Here is a 17,500-nt window from a genome sequence, read left to right on the forward strand (position 1 = left end):
CACCCTCCCTGATTGAAGTCAGGAGGGTGATCCCCAAGCTGAAGAGTGTGGTCACCCCTCTCTGGAAGGGGAAAGGGGATCGGTGGGACTGCAGCAATCACCGAGGCATTGCACTTCTCTGTATACCGGGCAAGGTTCTCGCTCTCATCCTTCTGAGACACATCAGAGACCACCTGCTGAGGCACCAGAGGACAGAGCAATCTGGATTCACTCCTGGTAAGTCCACATATCCTGAAGCTTCGAGTCATTGTAGAGCGCCGATGTGAATTCGGCCGTGGGCTACTTGTAGCTTACATCGACCTCAAGAAGGCGTTTGGTACCGTGCCTCGCGAATCCCTCTTGGAGATCCTGAGACTAAGAGAAATTACAACAAGGATTATTGGATTAATAGCAAGCCTGTATACTGGTACTGAAAGTGCTGTAAAGTGTGATGGGGCCTGTCGAGTTTCTTCCCTATTAATTCAGGAGTGAGGCAAGGCTGTGTTCTTGCACCAACACTTTTCAACACTTGCATAGACTGGATACTGGGTAGAGCTTCTGCCCAAAGTCCTTGTGGAGCAACTCTAGGCAATACCAATGTTACAGACCTTGGCTTTGCTGATGATGTTGCTATTCTTTCTGAGTCTCTTAATGGTGGCTCTTGATGCATTTAGCAATGAATCAAAGCCCCAGACTAGAGGTCTCCTGGACCAAGACCAAGACCTGCTAGGAGATCTTGTTCAGTCGGTACGTGCTTGCGGTGAGAACATCGAGGTCACAGAGAGCTTTATATACCTCTGTAGTGCAGTTCATGACTCCGGGCTGTCAGACCACGAAGTCAATTGACGGATTGGCCTGGCAGCAGGGGTCATGAAATCTCTCGACAAGAGTATTTGAAGATGTCTGTACCTGTACAGAAGGACCAAGCTACGTGTCTCCCAGGTCCTGATACTGCCAGTTTTACTATACGCTAGTGCTTTGGAATCTCGTCTTGATGCCTTTTGTAACAGGTCCTTACGCTAGATCATGGGATCATGGGGGCTAGATCATACAGTTGGCGGGACCATGTGTCCAACCAACGGTTGCACCGTGAGACTGGTACAGGACCTATTACTGATGCAGCTATGCGCCCCCGCCGGCGTTAGCTCCCCAATGATGATGATGATATATTGGCATGAATTAAACTGAGTGAGCTGCAACTCGCAAACTTAGAATACGGAATATTTACCATTTTAATACGCTAAAAATATTCCTTGATTTACTTAATCATTTACGCACGTATACCCACACCACGACATGATAAGACGAAATCAAAGAGTTAATAAGTGGAATAATAATCTTCAATTCTTTACAAAGCATTAGATAAGATCTTAGAGAGTAATTAAGGTTTTAAACGCATTTAATAACTTTTAAACACACACCTTCATACATGTGTGTAGATACATACACATACATACATAAATACACACATACACACATACATAGAGAGATAGAGAGATTGGTAGAAGACAGATATATAGATAGACATACACATATATACCCATAGATTCTGATGTAAAATGTAGATACAGATATGGAGATACGTATAGATATAATGTGTTTGTGTGCGTATGGTTCTTCGGGCGTGTCTGTATGTACTTGTTTGTGTATGTGTGTTTTTTGTGTTTGTTTGTTTGTGTATGTGCTTGGTTGTATGTATATGCTTGTGTTTTGTCTGTGTGTATGTATGGAGGTGTGTATGCATGCGGATATGTAAGTATGTGTGTATGTATTGATGCATGAATGAATATATGTATGTATGTATGTATGCGTGCATGTCTGTAAGTTAATTAGCATAATTATCCGATTCCCACTAAAATCATCTAAACATGTAACATGTAACAACCAGACTTCCTGCCTCATTAGAAATTAATTAAAATATGCGGTGGATATATATTCCAACAGGTATTTTTATCTGCATTAATGTTTTTTTCTACTAATTAGTGTTATTGCTGATCACATGATAACCTGAAAAGTTAAGTGCATTTGTACAGAATGAATCGGAAATGTACATAGATATGTACATATAAATGAGTGTGTGTGTACGTACATACAAACACACACACACGCACACGCACACGCACACAGTTTGTGTGTGTGTGTGTGTGTGTGTGTGTGTGTGTGTGTGTGTGTGTGTGTGTGTGTGTGTGTGTGTGACCTAGATAAATAAATACAAGGCTTAATCGTGGTACTGTCATTACGTTTATAAAGTCACCGATTAAATTATTAACCCATTGCCGACGGGCATGCCATGCCATGCCCACTGTGAGTTTACTTGTTTAGCTGTTTTTACACATAGATGGTTACACTTGTACTAGGTCGCCAATGAGCCAATTACGAGTACTGCCTGTCTCGCCCATTCACCCTTTTCTTTAATTTTTGGAAATATTTTACGTTATCTTATTTTGCTGTTACTTGTGTTTATAACATTATAGTAATTATAATGTTTATAATACAAATAGCACCATCGATATTCATAGCACTAGTAAAACATACATTTTTCCGCCAATTCGAGGAAATGTGAAATCAGGTAAGGCAGAGCCACCTATGTGTAGAGACATTTCACCATTTTATATATATATATATATATATATATATATATATACATATATATATATAAACAATGAGCACAGTATTTTCCCCATTTTGTATTCATTTTCCCCGGCGGCATCTTTTTCATCCCTTTTTTTCCTAATACCCCAAGAGAAATTCACCATACGTAGTCTATTTATGTATACATATCTACTTCTTGCAACAAAGAAAAATGTGAAACGAAATCTAGTTTATTAGATATTTGGAATCTATTTCATGGACGTCAAAACTAACCTGTGAGCTTGATGGACCAAAGCTGGACGTAAATCCTAGATATTCTACGTGTCTTTAAAGGATAATTCGCTCCTCCTTGCTTATAATTGCAACCTAGTCATATGCTCTCCTGTGATTTTATAATATGGATTCTGTATTTCCTATTTCGGACTCCAACAACCTAATTATTGTTTTCTTTTTTCTTTTTTTTTTTGGGGGGGGGGGGGTGGAGAGATCTTGGAAGTATCTTTTCTGTTTTATTTTTTAAATGATAAAGTATTCGTTCCGTGAATACAATGCAATACTGTGGCATTCAGATACCGCGCGACGGATTTTCGCGTGGTATTTATAGTATAATAATAATAAGACAAAAAAATATATAGTTATAATATTCAAAACTTTTTAGAAACTAAGCGTTCAGCCTGCCCCTTCCATCAAAAGGACACAGGATTAATGTCAATATTTACAAAAAAAACAAGAGATGCGGCCCCCAGAATAACGGCCATGTCGATGACGTCAGCCTTTCCTAAAACAAAAGACGAACGTGACGGGCGGGGCAATGTCCTCTCGTCGAAATCATGGAAAGGGGTTGGTGCGCCTCCACAAAGGTCCCGGGGAACTAAGAGGGGGCGGGAGGGGGGCGTGGAAGAGAGGGAAAAGTTATAACTCAAGAAGCGCCAAGATAGAGCTAGCAGGACGTGAAGCAAGGGCGTCTTCAAATCCAGTTACGCAACAATTTTTCGCTTGTCATTTCTGATATATATATATATATATTATACATATATATACATACATTATACATATATATACATACATTTTACATACATATACATACATTATACATACATATATATATATATATATATATATATATATATATATATATATATATATATATATATGCTTATCACAGGAGGCCAAGGAGCAACATAGTTGCCCACCTTCGAGATAGAAGATGGGCTCGTGTCCTCACCTGGCCCGTGTTACCGTGTTGCCTCCCCCTTCCCTTTTTTTCATACTCCCTCCTCTCCCTTTCATCTTCAAACCTGGAGATGGAATCCAGGAGAATTTCGAACCTGTTGTCTCACTTTCAGTAAATCTGGGTTGTGCATTGTCGGTTCTTCTACCATAGTTTCAACATGGTAAAGTGTTTTACCATTCATAATATGTGTATGTGTGTATGTATATATATATATATATAAATTTATATTTATATATATACATATATACATACATACATGTATATATGTATATATGTATATATGTATGTATGTATATATGTATATATATAAATATAAATTTATATATATATATATACATATATATATATATATATATATATTATACACACACACGTAAAAACACATATATGTTTGTATGTGCACATGTGTGTAAATATATGTATACATACATATGAGAGTGAGAGAGAGAGGTGGAGGGAGGGGGAGGGGGAGAGAGAGAGAGAGAGAGAGAGAGAGAGAGAGAGAGAGAGAGAGAGAGAGAGAGAGAGAGAGAGAGAGAGAGAGTGAGAGGGGGAGGGGGAGGGAGGGAGGGAGGGAGGGAGGGAGGGAGGGAGGGAGGGAGGGAGGGAGAGAGGGAGAGAGGGAGAGAGGGAGAGAGGGAGAGAGGGAGAGAGGGAGAGAGGGAGAGAGAGAGAGAGGGAGAGAGAGAGAGAGAGAGAGAGAGAGAGAGAGAGAGAGAGAGAGAGAGAGAGAGAGAGAGAGAGGGGGGGAGGGAGGGGAGGGAGGGAGGGAGGGAGGGAGAGAGAGAGAGAGAGAGAGAGAGAGAGAGAGAGAGAGAGAGAGAGAGAGAGAGAGAGAGAGAGAGAGAGAGAGAGAGAGAGAGAGAGAGAGAGAGTGAGAAGGGGGGGAGAGAGAGAGAGAGAGAGAGAGAGAGGGGGAGGGAGGGAGGGAGGGAGGGAGGGAGGGAGGGAGGGAGGGAGGGAGGGAGGGAGGGAGGGAGGGAGGGAGGGAGGGAGGGAGGGAGGGAGGGAGGGAGGGAGGGAGGGAGAGAGAGGGAGAGGGAGAGAGAGAGAGATTGAGAGGAGGAGGGAGGGAGAGAGAGAAACAGATACTTGTACTTGAGCTGTTGTTGTATTATAGTGTCATGTAACATTGTTTAGGTCAAATCAGCAAAAAAGTAAAACGTTTGTAATATATTTAATGCAAAATAGTTTATGGTACAAAAAATAATAAAACCACAATGGGTTTTATCAACAATTCTGTCATGCCAATGAAGTAAATACAATTTCTTAAATCAATGCAGTCAACTAAATCCAAACAACGACTTTATACAATCTTCTGAAAGCAAACTTAGCAATATAATAATCAGATGCAGGAGGTTCACGTTTAAGTCAAGAGATATTTTAATTCTGATAAACAATATTAGCCATAAAATAAGATAACTGCATGTTATGATACAGATATCTGCCAGTATATATTCAATGCTCTAAAAATCTCTCTTTTCTTAACCTCCTTTCCAATATTATCAGATATAAGTGACAATAGATTACAGGCCTAAAATGCCATACACTTTGTAAATTACAAGAGAAAATAAAATCAAATACAATTGAGAAACTCTAATAATAACCTCTATCTCTCTATAAAGCTCTCAACTCCACTATTAGCTAAATACCATCAACGACATGCGTGAGCTGTGATACTATGTGTGAAAATTCGTTCTCAAGGTCCATGAGCAAGCCTGTGTTTGCTGTACTTGTCCCTATAACAGTTACCACAAGCGGCAGTTTATTGAAGTGCACTACCTGAAACAATAGAAAGTCAAAATAAAATTTCATGCATAAAAGTAAACACACACATTCATGGTATAAAATGATAATGCTTCAGAGGTCTGGAGATACAGTATAAGTTTATATAGCTATATTATGATCGCTGATCTAAAATAACTGTAAATATTAAACCCACAGACAAAATGACTCCTAAATAAATCTTCAACTTTGCCATAGTATTCATTTTAAGCAAATGCAATCTACTGGAATATGTCATTGTGTTGAGAAAGAATATGAAGCAACAATAACAAAATGACAGTCAGTTTTTTTACTTTCCTTCGAGGAGAAAATGAAGTATTTAAAGCCATTAAACTCACTCAAGTTCAAATTTCTTTAAGCAACTCTTAAACGGGGATGGCATGTATATACATGCCATGCTCACTGTGAGTTTAATTTATTAATTGTTTTTACACAAGTGAGCCAATTATGAGTTTACCTGTCTCCCTGTTTATCCTTTTCCTTGATTTCTGAAAAGCTTTTCTGGTATCTAATATTGCTGTTAGTAATGTCAATAACACTATAATAATTATAATGTCTTCAATAAAAATAACAGCATCGATATTGACAACATTAGTAAAAAAAGAAAAAAAAAGTGTTTTCCCCACAAATTCAAGGAAAGGTGAAATCAAGTGAGGTTACAAGGTCTAACAATTGACTCTTTTGTGGCTAAGCACTAGCAGAAATTTCACAAAACAATACCACAGTAACCATCACTGACATACACACTTTGCAATATCGTAAAGAGAAGCTGGGTATCAATAACATTATATAAAAATAAAAATAAATGTTTGTAAAACAAGACCAAAAAATGTCTTATCAAATGTCAAATGATTTCTGAAGATAATGATTTAAACAAATTAAACCTGATGATTGATATTAATTATTGACAATAATTTAGAGACAATTCAAACAGTATGCAATAACACAACATAAAAACCAATACAGGTTTTACTACTACAAAAATCATTCACTCACCTGGTAATTTCCATAAATACACACCATCTTGTTATTTTTGCCCATGCCAAGTTTTCCTGCTTGATCAGTTGCCATGCCAAAAGTGGAGAGATAGGCTGGCCGCATGCCCAAATCTGGGGCGTCATCTTTAAAAACTGAGGAGAAAGATAACAGTTACGTAACTGTTAAATCCTTTTGTACTTACAGATAATACATAAAATTAATAAATAAATATCTAATATGTGTGTATGTATATCTATATCTATATCTATATCTACATCTATAGATAGATAGATAGATAGATAGATAGATAGATAGCTCGATAGATAGATAGATATATAGATAGATAGAGATAGAGATATATAGAAATAGTGATAAATAGAAATAAAGAGATATAGAGATATAGAGATATAGAAATATAGATATAGAGATATAGAGATATAGAAATATATATATAGAAATATAGAAATATACAAATACATAGATATAGAGATAGAGAGATAGAAATATAGATATATAGAAATATAGAGATAGAAATATAGAGATATAGTGATATAGATATATAGAGATATAGAAATATAGAGATATACATTTAGAGATAGAGATAGAGATATAGAATATAGAGATATAGAGATAGAGATATAGAAATATAGATAGAGAAATAGAGAAATATAGAGATAGAGATATAGATATATAGAAATATAGATATAGAGATAGAGACAGAGATATAGAGATATAGAAATATAGAAATATAGAGATACAGAGATGGAGATATAGAAATATAGAAATATAGAAATATAGAAATAAAGAGATATAGAAATATAGAAATATAGAAATATAGAGATAGAGATATAGAAATATAGAGATATAGAGATAGAGATATAGAAATATAGAAATATAGAGATACAGAGATAGAGATAGAGAAATATAGAGATATTGAGATAGAGATATAGAGATATAGAAATATAGAGATATAGAGATAGAGATAGATATAAAGAGATACTGAGATATAGATATATATACATCTATAGATACTGATATATAGATAAATGATTTACATAGTCATACAATATATTTATAGACTGTAGGTATAAATATAGGCAAATATTCATATATAGGGAGATACACTGATAGACAGATTTATAAACAGATGTATAACAAACCTTTTAACAACTGCACACCATCTCGATCGGTTATCACAATACCAAGAAGGTTGTCTGTCCTGGAATGGCAGTAATACATTTTAATATTGCTTTATTTCAATGTCTTGCATTTTTTAACTATCTGCTCATTCAAACCATAAAACAAAATTCATCCATCCTACCAAAAATATAAAATTGATATACATGTAACCAGATGCATTATTTATCAGAAAGAAATACATAGAAATTACAAACCTGTGCAACAGCTCCACAAGGAATTTTCTCATATCCTGAAAATTAAGAAAATAAGTATTAACCATACACTTACTGAAACAATGAATTATCATGAAAATTCAATTAAATTTTATATTTCAGCCCAAGATAAAACTAAAATATTAAGACTAGACTATATCTTAGATACGACACTGATACTTATCATTAAAACTGATCTGGTATTCATATCTACTACAGGTACTTGTACATTTGTATCACCATTCAAACAAACTTAGATCATCATTGGAAAACCAAACATATCTGGGGGATACATAACATTTAATATCTCAATAAAAAATTATAAATATAAACAAAAATCACACAAATGAAAAGTATGTTCATGAGGGCTGGGCCTACAAGCCACACACCCAGGAGAGTCACCACAATATCCCTACAGATGTATCTAAATGTCTCCCACATTTTTCAGACGAGAGAAAGCTTGGACTGGATCATTATTTGATCTGCTAGGGAAATTAAACTAGCTCTATTTTGCCAGAATAGGAAGGTTTGCTGGCCTTTGCTGGAGCTTGGTGCATGGATGCCACAGCATTGCTGGACTTGGCTACTTAAGCACAGGTGGGAAGATTTTTAATATTACTGTTTTATGTTTTCTTCATAGATATTACCTTAGTTTTCAAATATTTTCATGTGCTTCTATTCTGAACAATCAATGAAACAAAGACTATGCTGAACCTTTTTTTAGTCAATCTGAGGTGCTATCTCAATTAACATTTTCTGCAACCTCAGTGTCATGAAATGTCATATGAATTGAAAGTTAATTTAAAATATGTCAGTGAACATCAAACAAAATGGAAATTGCACATCATAAATAACAACCATTTATATAACGTGTTACCTTTCACCTTGCTCTAACCCTGCACGACAAACTGCTTCTCACACTTTAATAAACGTACAAGGCTACCGATGCTAACCCCTCCTCATAAATCACGCAAATCACCATAAAACAAATTACTCGAAGTTACGCCCTCTTCTGCCACACAACCAGACATCTCAGATACCTTCGTCATTTAGCATAGAAATTAAATCAGTCTATTATCTGATGTCTAGAGCTTCCTGAACACCCCCATTCTACACGTATCTCTCCTTTTCAAACTAATTTCCAGACGATAATAGAAGATATGACTCGCCTCGACCATTGTGATCACAAGACCAAAACACAGGATGGTGTTTCCGGGGATTAGATTTAGGATTTTAGAAATTGAAGTGTTTATTTCCTATCTGGTGTTTGTTTGCTTGTCTCTGTGGAGTGGCTTGTTCCTTTTAGATTCTTCTTTGGATTGGGGTAATTTTCTTTGCCACCGGTGGGGAATAATGGGAGTTTAAAGGCTATATTGAAAATATTAACAAATCTAATATACAAAACTATAATGCGTTATGCCCCTTGATGTCTATTTACTTATTATACAATAGATATATAATTTCTTTTATTTCCACCATTGTCATCATATTATCTTTTTATTTTACATAAAAACGCACATTTAATAATATTAGATTATTTTTATCATATATTTAGGGCATACACACATCAAAACATTTCAATTTTAACCCGAAAACGGCAAGAAATCCACAGCGCGAGCGGTAATTACCAGCGTCCATTCCCACAGCTGGACCTCCTCGATGCCACAATGACAGACTTCGAGTGGCCTTGGCAATATAATTTTCCTCCCTTTTTTACGTAAGTCATTTGCAAGAGCACGTCGTTACTTAGTTCAGGATAGGTTTGTGAAGCCGGTCATACACAAGATGGCTTCGTTATTTATTTCGGGGCAGCTTCACAGTATTGTGTTTGGTGGGGTATGTAGTTTCTTGGGATATTTTATTCTTTTGTGGGTTGGTCGGTTTCGGTAAGTTTTCTATATCTTGTGTGGGAACTCATGGATTGTTGGTTATTAATGTGAGGGAGGGAGATATGCATTGAGAAGTCACGTGATGCGTTCATTCAGTAGATCTCTCTCGTCTTATCAGTTTGGTTGTATGCCATAAATGCCCAATTCCACTTTTAAGATTATGTTAAGCCTATGATAAGTTCATCCTCCCCCCTAGTGGCACGGTGTCATGCAGTCATTTCAGCCTCCATGCTGAAATCAGGGAATGTCTGCTACAAGTAATCTCACACATAATGCATCCTCTTAGATGAAAATCTAAGAAGGGTATTGTTTCAGGTTCTCACAGCCATGTAATACGATTGCCAACAAAAGTAATGCAATTGTTGCTAGATGAATGAGAAAAAAAAAAAATTAGTTTAAGAGATTGTCAGCTCTCTTTACAAACTGTATTTCCACAATAAGGCAAATATTGTTATATATTAATTAATGCATGTGATGTTCCATTATAATTACTGAACTAGAGAAATAGGGTAAATTGTCTGACATATAGTGTTAGGGCACCAGGCCCATTTGGATAATATTGCCATCTGTATTGCTGTATTTTATAAATAAAATGACAGGAGCCAGAGATGAAAATATAGTATATACACAATACTTTTGTCTTTTTCAATATTCATTAATGTGAGATAAAGCTTCAAAGTGGGAAAGTTAATTTGGGGTTATGAAATAATTATACAATTTATTAGCAATCTACCAAATCAGTTTAGTTTTATTTTACTGTCATAGACAACTTGGAAAATGTCTGCCAAAAAGGCAAACATTAACAATTAATCATTACGGTATGGACACAATAAGCTAGAGCAAAATAAAGATGACATTCATGTAGAGTATTAAAACATTTAGTTGTCATTGCAAAAAATAGTCTGCAGACACGAATAGTAATGCTACAAAAAAGGGAAAGAGATTGCATAATGCACCGCTCAGCCTAAGTCCACTCTGTGCTCCCAAGTTTCAGCTCTATCTGGCCGTACATACCAGGGTAAAGATATTGTTTCTGGGGGGGGGGGTGTTAGGAGGCAGAGCCCCCCATCAACCCTACCCCCCATCACGGCAACATAAATTGTTGAATAGATTTTGAAGTGGAGTCGGGTACCTAGTTTCGAAAGAGTGCATCCTTACTTTAAAGAATTACCCAGTGTAATATGTTTGAAAGAAATTTTCATGCCAAGATATACCTGGTTAATTTTGCTATGTCTTGAGATCCCCACAAACTCAATGGATTTAATCTTGTACATAAGTATTATGATGTAGGGTTTTATGTTTTGATGTGTTAAAGTAGTTCTGGCTGTTAGGCATAGTTGTAATAAGTTTTGATAAGCAAGAAAAAAGAATCCCATTAAATCTAACATATCAGGGCACTGCTAACATCAACTTTGGTGTCTATCAAAATGAAAGGAAAAAAATAATTAATGTCTCAACATTTTATCTTTCTCTCTCTCTCTCTCTCTCTCTCTCTCTCTCTCTCTCTCTCTCTCTCTCTCTCTCTCTCTCTCTCTCTCTCTCTCTCTCTCTCTCTCTCTCTCTCTCTCTCTCCCCTCTCCCTCTCCCTCTCCCTCTCCCTCTCCCTCTCCCTGTCCCACCCCATCCCCCTCTCCCTCCCCCTCCCACCCTCACTCATTCCCTTGCTTGACTTATTTTCCTTCTTCCTCAGACTTCAACCCAATTCAGATGTGAGGAAGATCCAGCTGGATGCCTGGTGTGCGCTGGTCCTCAGTTGGGGGAAGAGCAACAATGTCAGTCAGATTGATGTGACAGAGGCCTCTAGCTTGCCTGTCTTCAGGTGAGAAAGTTCCAGTGTTGTGTTGCAACTGAGGTTCCTTGTGTTTGACTGATTTCTTTTTGCATGCAATATGGAAAAAATACCTGAATGAAGAATGGCAGAGTATCAAGTTTTCAGATACGTCATTGAGATACCAAAACTACTGGTTCTAAACATGTTCAGTATTCTTCCCAGTTAAGAGTGGTTCCTATACTAAATAGCTACATATTCCATTGGTTATAATATTGTAGTATATTGTAGAGTTTTATTAAAGAAACTTGCATTGAAAAAGTGTTTCCTCTGACAATTCTTATATAGTGCTGGAGCTCCTGATAGCAGGTGATATTTGAATTTTTCTTTAGATGTGTATTTTTATTTATTTCCTCTGAAGCTCATTTAATAGGGAAAAGCAACTTGCTGTTATAGTTGTCATATCCAGAAGCATATATAATGTAATTAAACAAGCTAGAACACTCATTCCAGTTTTCAGTTTGGTGACCGTAACTGGCTACTCTCTTTCTTTCTTTCTCTCTTTTTTCTTTCTTTCTCTTTCTCTCTTTTTTTTTTCTCTTTTCTTTCTTTTTTGCCTTCTTTCTTTATCTCTTTTTTTTCTTTCTTTTCTTTCTTTCTTTCTTTCTTTCTTTCTTTCTTTCTTTCTTTCTTTCTTTCTTTCTTTCTTTCTTTCTTTCTTTCTTTCTTTCTTTCTTTCTTTCTTTCTTTCTCTCTTTTTTTTAACCAAAACCAAGCTGTAGAATTCTCGTGATATCACCAATTTAGATTAATCCTTTACCTGCATCTCAACAACTCATTACTTACAGGAACTCTGCCATCAGTCGTGCTTTACCAGCTGATGCTATTGCAGTTGTTTTAGAAGAACTTGCAAAGCGAGGAAATCTCGAGTGGACAGATAAATCGAAAAGGAGGTAGGTTATGTGCTGTCATAGAGGTGTCATATAAAGAAATATTGTGTTAGAACTGGGGTAAAGGTATGGGAATTAAGTTGTTTTGTATCTATAGAAGTTAGATATAAAAGTTTGCTACATCTATTACATGTGTTACTATGTTCAACTTGATGTAAAGAGAAAAAAAGAATGTTGTTGGTATTTGATGATTTTTACCTTTATTTAAAAACTGCACAAGAAATACAAGTTTCTGCTATCATATACTGGATTATAGCACTCTTCAGTTGGAAGAGATAGATAGAAAAATGTTAAAATAAAATTTACAGTGAAATATGATAAAAGTAGAAATTTGCAAGAAAATGCTAGTGTTGGTTGTTGGTGTATAAGTGTTGCTTCTGCGTCCTTCAAAATTATTGTGTCTGTTTTTTAATCATTGCTTAAAGCTGTAATCACCAGTATGTGTGTATCAGTTATCATTCAAATCACAAAGTAACAAAGGAAAATTATTGAAAGATTTTTTTATTTGAAACTCATTTATCCAGTTACACACATTCAGTCTTTTAGTTTCCTTGTTTGTTTGGGTTTTTTTAAAGAAATTGGGTGAAAGTATATTAAATATCAAGGAAGAGTTGCTGTGTAGAAACACTCTCAGACACTGCACAGCCCTCCTGTATCTCACTTAATACACATTTCAGATTTGCCTTCATGTAAATAAGAAGTGATATTAAATCCTCTTGACCTTTGCAGGGGTTACCTATTCTGGAGAAGCCCCGCAGAATGGGGACAACAAATCTACTCCTGGGCACAATCAACGAGCCGTATCAACACGGTCAGCACACTCTATGAAATCAACCAGGGTGATGAAACTGCAAGTGAAGGTAAATACAGGAGGCCTTGTATCTGTTAGTAGGAAGTGTTGCATAAGAGGATATAGTTGTGGGTTGAGTTGATTTACTTAATATTGGAAAACCTAGATGAATATAATATTAGTAGTAGGTTTCTTCTTCTAATTTGGAATTCCTTTTGTTTTATTTATTTTACTTTTTTTTTTTTTTTTTTTTTCCAGAATTCCATGGCTTGGACAGCGATATATTGATGAAAGCATTCAAGGCTTTAGAAGCCTCTGGGAAAATAGAAATAATGGACTTTGGTGACAATCAAGGAGTCAAATTCCTGTGAGCCTTTATCAGATTAAATGCATCCTTTCTGCCAGATCTGGAACCAGCGTCACGGAAGAGGAAGAATTGCTGTGCGATCTTTGTTGTTTTAATTGAAGTTGTGCGGGAATATTCTAAGGCATTTTTAAAGTCTTACTTGGTGATCATTCTGTTTTTTATTTTTCCATTACACAGGAATTTCAAAGGCTGATATTCGGTTAGAAAGTGAACACACAGGATGCACAACCTTTTTACAATCATGTTTTTTTTTTTTTTTTTAATGATTATTCAATGTTTATAAAGAGATTGATGTAGAAAACCTCATGCTACTTACATAAATGGTCACATTGTTATGAGAAAATCAATGTGATACAGTAACAAGGAATAACATGTGTATAATTTATAAACAAGGCCTTAGTTTATTTAACTTTAAAATGCCAGTATATAATTGTGTTAAAATATGAATCTTATTACAGACAGTGAATAGCTGTTTTTAATTGTCAATTTCCGTAGGTCCTCTGATATACAGACAGAAATATTATGTAATACATTAAACTGATAATGAATATACTAAAGCTCTGGAAAATGGTTACAGTTATGATGAAAAACACAGCAAAGTGTAACGTAGTATTAGACATGACACAAGCCGTCCCTGTAGGAAATTGTAGTGTGTTTGATTTAATGCTGTACAGAGCTGGTATGAATAGGAATCATAGTAGTAAACTCAAAATGACAATTGCAGACAGGAAGGATAAAGTTAATCAGATTGCAAAATGACAGTAGATCAATCTTTAAAAAAAAAAAAAAAAAAAAAGGTGATTTTAAAAAAGAGAAGTTTATTGTTTAGAAGGCCTCGATTGTTTCCTGATGGATTTTACTTAGAATATATTCAGGGAGCATTTGTGATGCAAGAAACAGTGTCTAGATAGAGTAAGGTAAAAGTGATTATTCTCACATGCATTTGTAGGTGTAACAGCAAAGATTGTGTGCTTATATTATACATGTAATAATTTTAATGTAAAAGTATGATACACTGTTATACTTTCTTTATGGTAATCCAAGTCTTGAATATGGAAGTTTGGATATAAAGTGTATTTATAATTTTTCTAATCTTGAAATAGGTAAAGGAAGGAATTTAAAACAATATGGGAATCATTTTATTGCTGCATAATTTTTATTAATGGGGCAAAATTTGTTAATTAATAGATTGCTAATTGGTCAGCATATTACGTCATGGTTAATGAAAGAATTAGCGTTTAGAAATTTCCCCAGTCAGTTGGGGAAAATTATACTTAGTTTAATAAAATTACAATTGATATATTTCTGACTTGGAATTAATGATAATCAGTAATTAATAATGATAATGATAAATCAAATAATCATAGAATAACGGTAATCTGCTAGTCATTCTGGGCAATAAATTTTTAAACAAGATTTGCCTCCAGATCAGATAAGGCAAATCTTATTTGTGAAAATTCAAAAAAAGGATTTAATTATGCAATGTATTTCATGCTTCCAATTTTCAATTAAAATACAAGTTTGAGAAGGAAAAATGGTAAGCAGTGAATTAAAATGTATTTACTAAACATGTATTGTATAAGACTGTTTTTTTTATATATAATCCCTTTTAACAATGTCCCTTCACCATGTTCTTTCATTAGTCCGTTTATACTTTTCGTCTTGATTAAATATTTATGGATAATAAAAGTTACAAAGTGCTACTTTCAATTTATTATATTAAAAAGAAAAAACATAATAAATGCATAACTGAGAATATGTCGCGCGAGATTAATTATGAAGTTCAGTGTTTACATCTTTTTTGCCGTTCAGAATTTGACAACCGACATCTTATAAGCCAATGTTTTTAGCAAACAATGTACGGATTCATGGTCTTGACCACGGTTACCTTAAGGGAAACTTCATAGAAAAAGCAATGTTAATGAAGAACCTTGTTAAAGAATTTAATCTGTAATATACAATCAACATGATACAAAAAGTATAAAAGTATAAAATTTTCCAACAATGTCAAGACTGTGATAATTTTCCCCGTCAGGTCTATCCCTTTTTCTTTTGCATTTCTTTTGCTTTTTTTTATAGGTATATAATCTTATTCTATGTTATGTCAGTGAAGCTTATCATAATTAACATGAAATATTTATACGTCTTTCTTATGAACAAGAACGTCGTTCCAAAACACACACAGTTAACCGCAACTTGATAATTTGTTATTCTCATTGACATAATGACTTGCAGCCTAGCTAAAGAACAATGCTGATGAGTATCCTGTGCAATGGCAGTGCAATACACAGCTACTAACTGATGTGTTTGGTAACCTTCTAGCTTTCTAACCTGCCTCGTCTATCACTATGCATAGCTGTAAGTGATGATTTGTCTTGCAAAATACTCTTCACTGCTCTACCACTTTGCATTTATTTTGTGTTTATACAGTATGCGGATTATGGTCGATGTATTTTACTAAAGCACCTCAAAGTGTTAAAACTGTAAAAAGTGCTCTTGGAGAAATTCTATAAAGAAAAAAAAAAAAAAAATTAACAGCTGATAAATACAAGATCTGTGAAGTATTTCATTGTACATACATCCATAGACACATACGTACTTGCACGTACACGTACACGTACATGCACACACGCACACGCGCACACACACTCAGACGCAGACACACGCACACGCACACGCACACGCACTCACAAAATGTATTGCTTTGGCTGAAGCCTGAATCTAGCCCAAAAGCTTGTGAGATTTCTAATGTTTAGATGTGTACTATTCCTGAACTTAGCTCTTGTCCTGGTAATGGACCTAGTAGTTCTATACTCCAAGAGTGTTAATGATAACATAATAATTTGCATATCCTGTCTATCTTATTAAAATGCCTTGATACTACTAACTTTCTGAGAAGTGTTTAGAATTAAGAAAAAACACAGGAATACATCATTGGATTTCACATAATATTGTAACTGTCAAGTCCAAAATGTATTCTTAATATTCCTCATAACAATTACACAAAAACATTTAGCTAGTCATTCAAGTTCCTCCATTTTCAAAATAGTCAGAATGTAACAATAACAGCTTTAAGAATATTGTTAAATGGTAACAATGGTAATACTATCACAGCAATGTTAAATGTCAAACACACAAAATCTGGTCAGGATATGAGGTTTGTATGAAATATTAAATTAAGCACCAAACTGTATTTTATGACAAGGCAAAAGAAGTCAAAAAGGGAGTTATTGGTAGATAACACATGAAATAAAGTCAACACATATGTACATAGCTTTTATGGGAAAAAATAAATGTCTGTGTCACTGACCTAAAAGGTCTAATTGTAACTTGAATGCAGCAGGGTTAAGGCCTTTCTACAGTACATTTCAGTGCCATAAAATATTTATTTATTGTCTTCCACTTTCAGAACATTAAAAAAAAATAACCGCAATGCACTGGGGAGCCTTCTTGCATGTCTCTCTTTACAAAAGTCATTATGCCACTTGCATGTTGCAGTTTTCCTTATCTGCCGTCACTGTCCCTGTTCCCTCCTTACCATCCAGCAATCGACGCTTACAAGTGCTGCTACTTTCATTGGTGTCCATGTTTTCCTGTGAGAACAAGAGAATAGAAATATCACTAAATTATAATGCCCCGTGAGAAAAACATTGACTATATCTAACTTGTGTTTATCGAGACATAAGGAATACATCAACATGTTGGGGCAAAGGTTTTCTGCAACTGTGGTAAGCAGACAGAGCACAGAATAGTAATTAATAGTAATTAATAGTAATT

At 35.1% G+C, this 17,500-nt stretch overlaps 3 protein-coding genes across 4 annotated transcripts in view; 1 reads left to right on the forward strand and 2 right to left on the reverse strand.

The window, feature by feature from the left end:
• Positions 1–4,966: 4,966 nt before the first annotated feature.
• Positions 4,967–9,194, reverse strand: LOC125025721 (ragulator complex protein LAMTOR3-like). 2 transcript variants are annotated; one of them, XM_047613879.1, is made up of 5 exons: positions 9,129–9,194; positions 7,963–7,997; positions 7,729–7,787; positions 6,587–6,720; positions 4,967–5,587 (listed from the first exon to the last, which is right to left on the reverse strand). In XM_047613879.1, exons 1-5 carry the CDS (start codon positions 9,135–9,137, stop codon positions 5,450–5,452), a joined length of 375 nt encoding a protein of 124 aa, XP_047469835.1. In that variant the 5' UTR covers positions 9,138–9,194; the 3' UTR covers positions 4,967–5,449. The 2 variants fall into 2 exon arrangements, with proteins under 2 accessions (XP_047469835.1, XP_047469843.1); XM_047613887.1 differs by lacking the exon at positions 9,129–9,194 and adding an exon at positions 9,000–9,023.
• Positions 9,195–9,554: 360 nt separating this feature from the next.
• Positions 9,555–16,311, forward strand: LOC125029014 (vacuolar protein-sorting-associated protein 25-like). Its single transcript, XM_047618728.1, has 5 exons — positions 9,555–9,676; positions 11,539–11,667; positions 12,465–12,569; positions 13,296–13,426; positions 13,615–16,311. Exons 1-5 carry the CDS (start codon positions 9,627–9,629, stop codon positions 13,725–13,727), a joined length of 528 nt encoding a protein of 175 aa, XP_047474684.1. The 5' UTR covers positions 9,555–9,626; the 3' UTR covers positions 13,728–16,311.
• An 888-nt stretch (positions 16,312–17,199) lies between these two features.
• The window catches only part of LOC125027994 (thymidine kinase, cytosolic-like), a 3,301-nt gene continuing 3,000 nt past the window's right edge, over positions 17,200–17,500 (reverse strand). The window contains exon 5 of the mRNA XM_047617234.1: positions 17,200–17,316. Within this exon, the coding sequence (XP_047473190.1) occupies positions 17,200–17,316 (117 nt within the window). The remainder of the gene's footprint in view (positions 17,317–17,500) is intronic.

This window comes from Penaeus chinensis, chromosome 1 (assembly GCF_019202785.1).
Source record: "Penaeus chinensis breed Huanghai No. 1 chromosome 1, ASM1920278v2, whole genome shotgun sequence".
Classification (NCBI taxonomy): domain Eukaryota; kingdom Metazoa; phylum Arthropoda; class Malacostraca; order Decapoda; family Penaeidae; genus Penaeus; species Penaeus chinensis.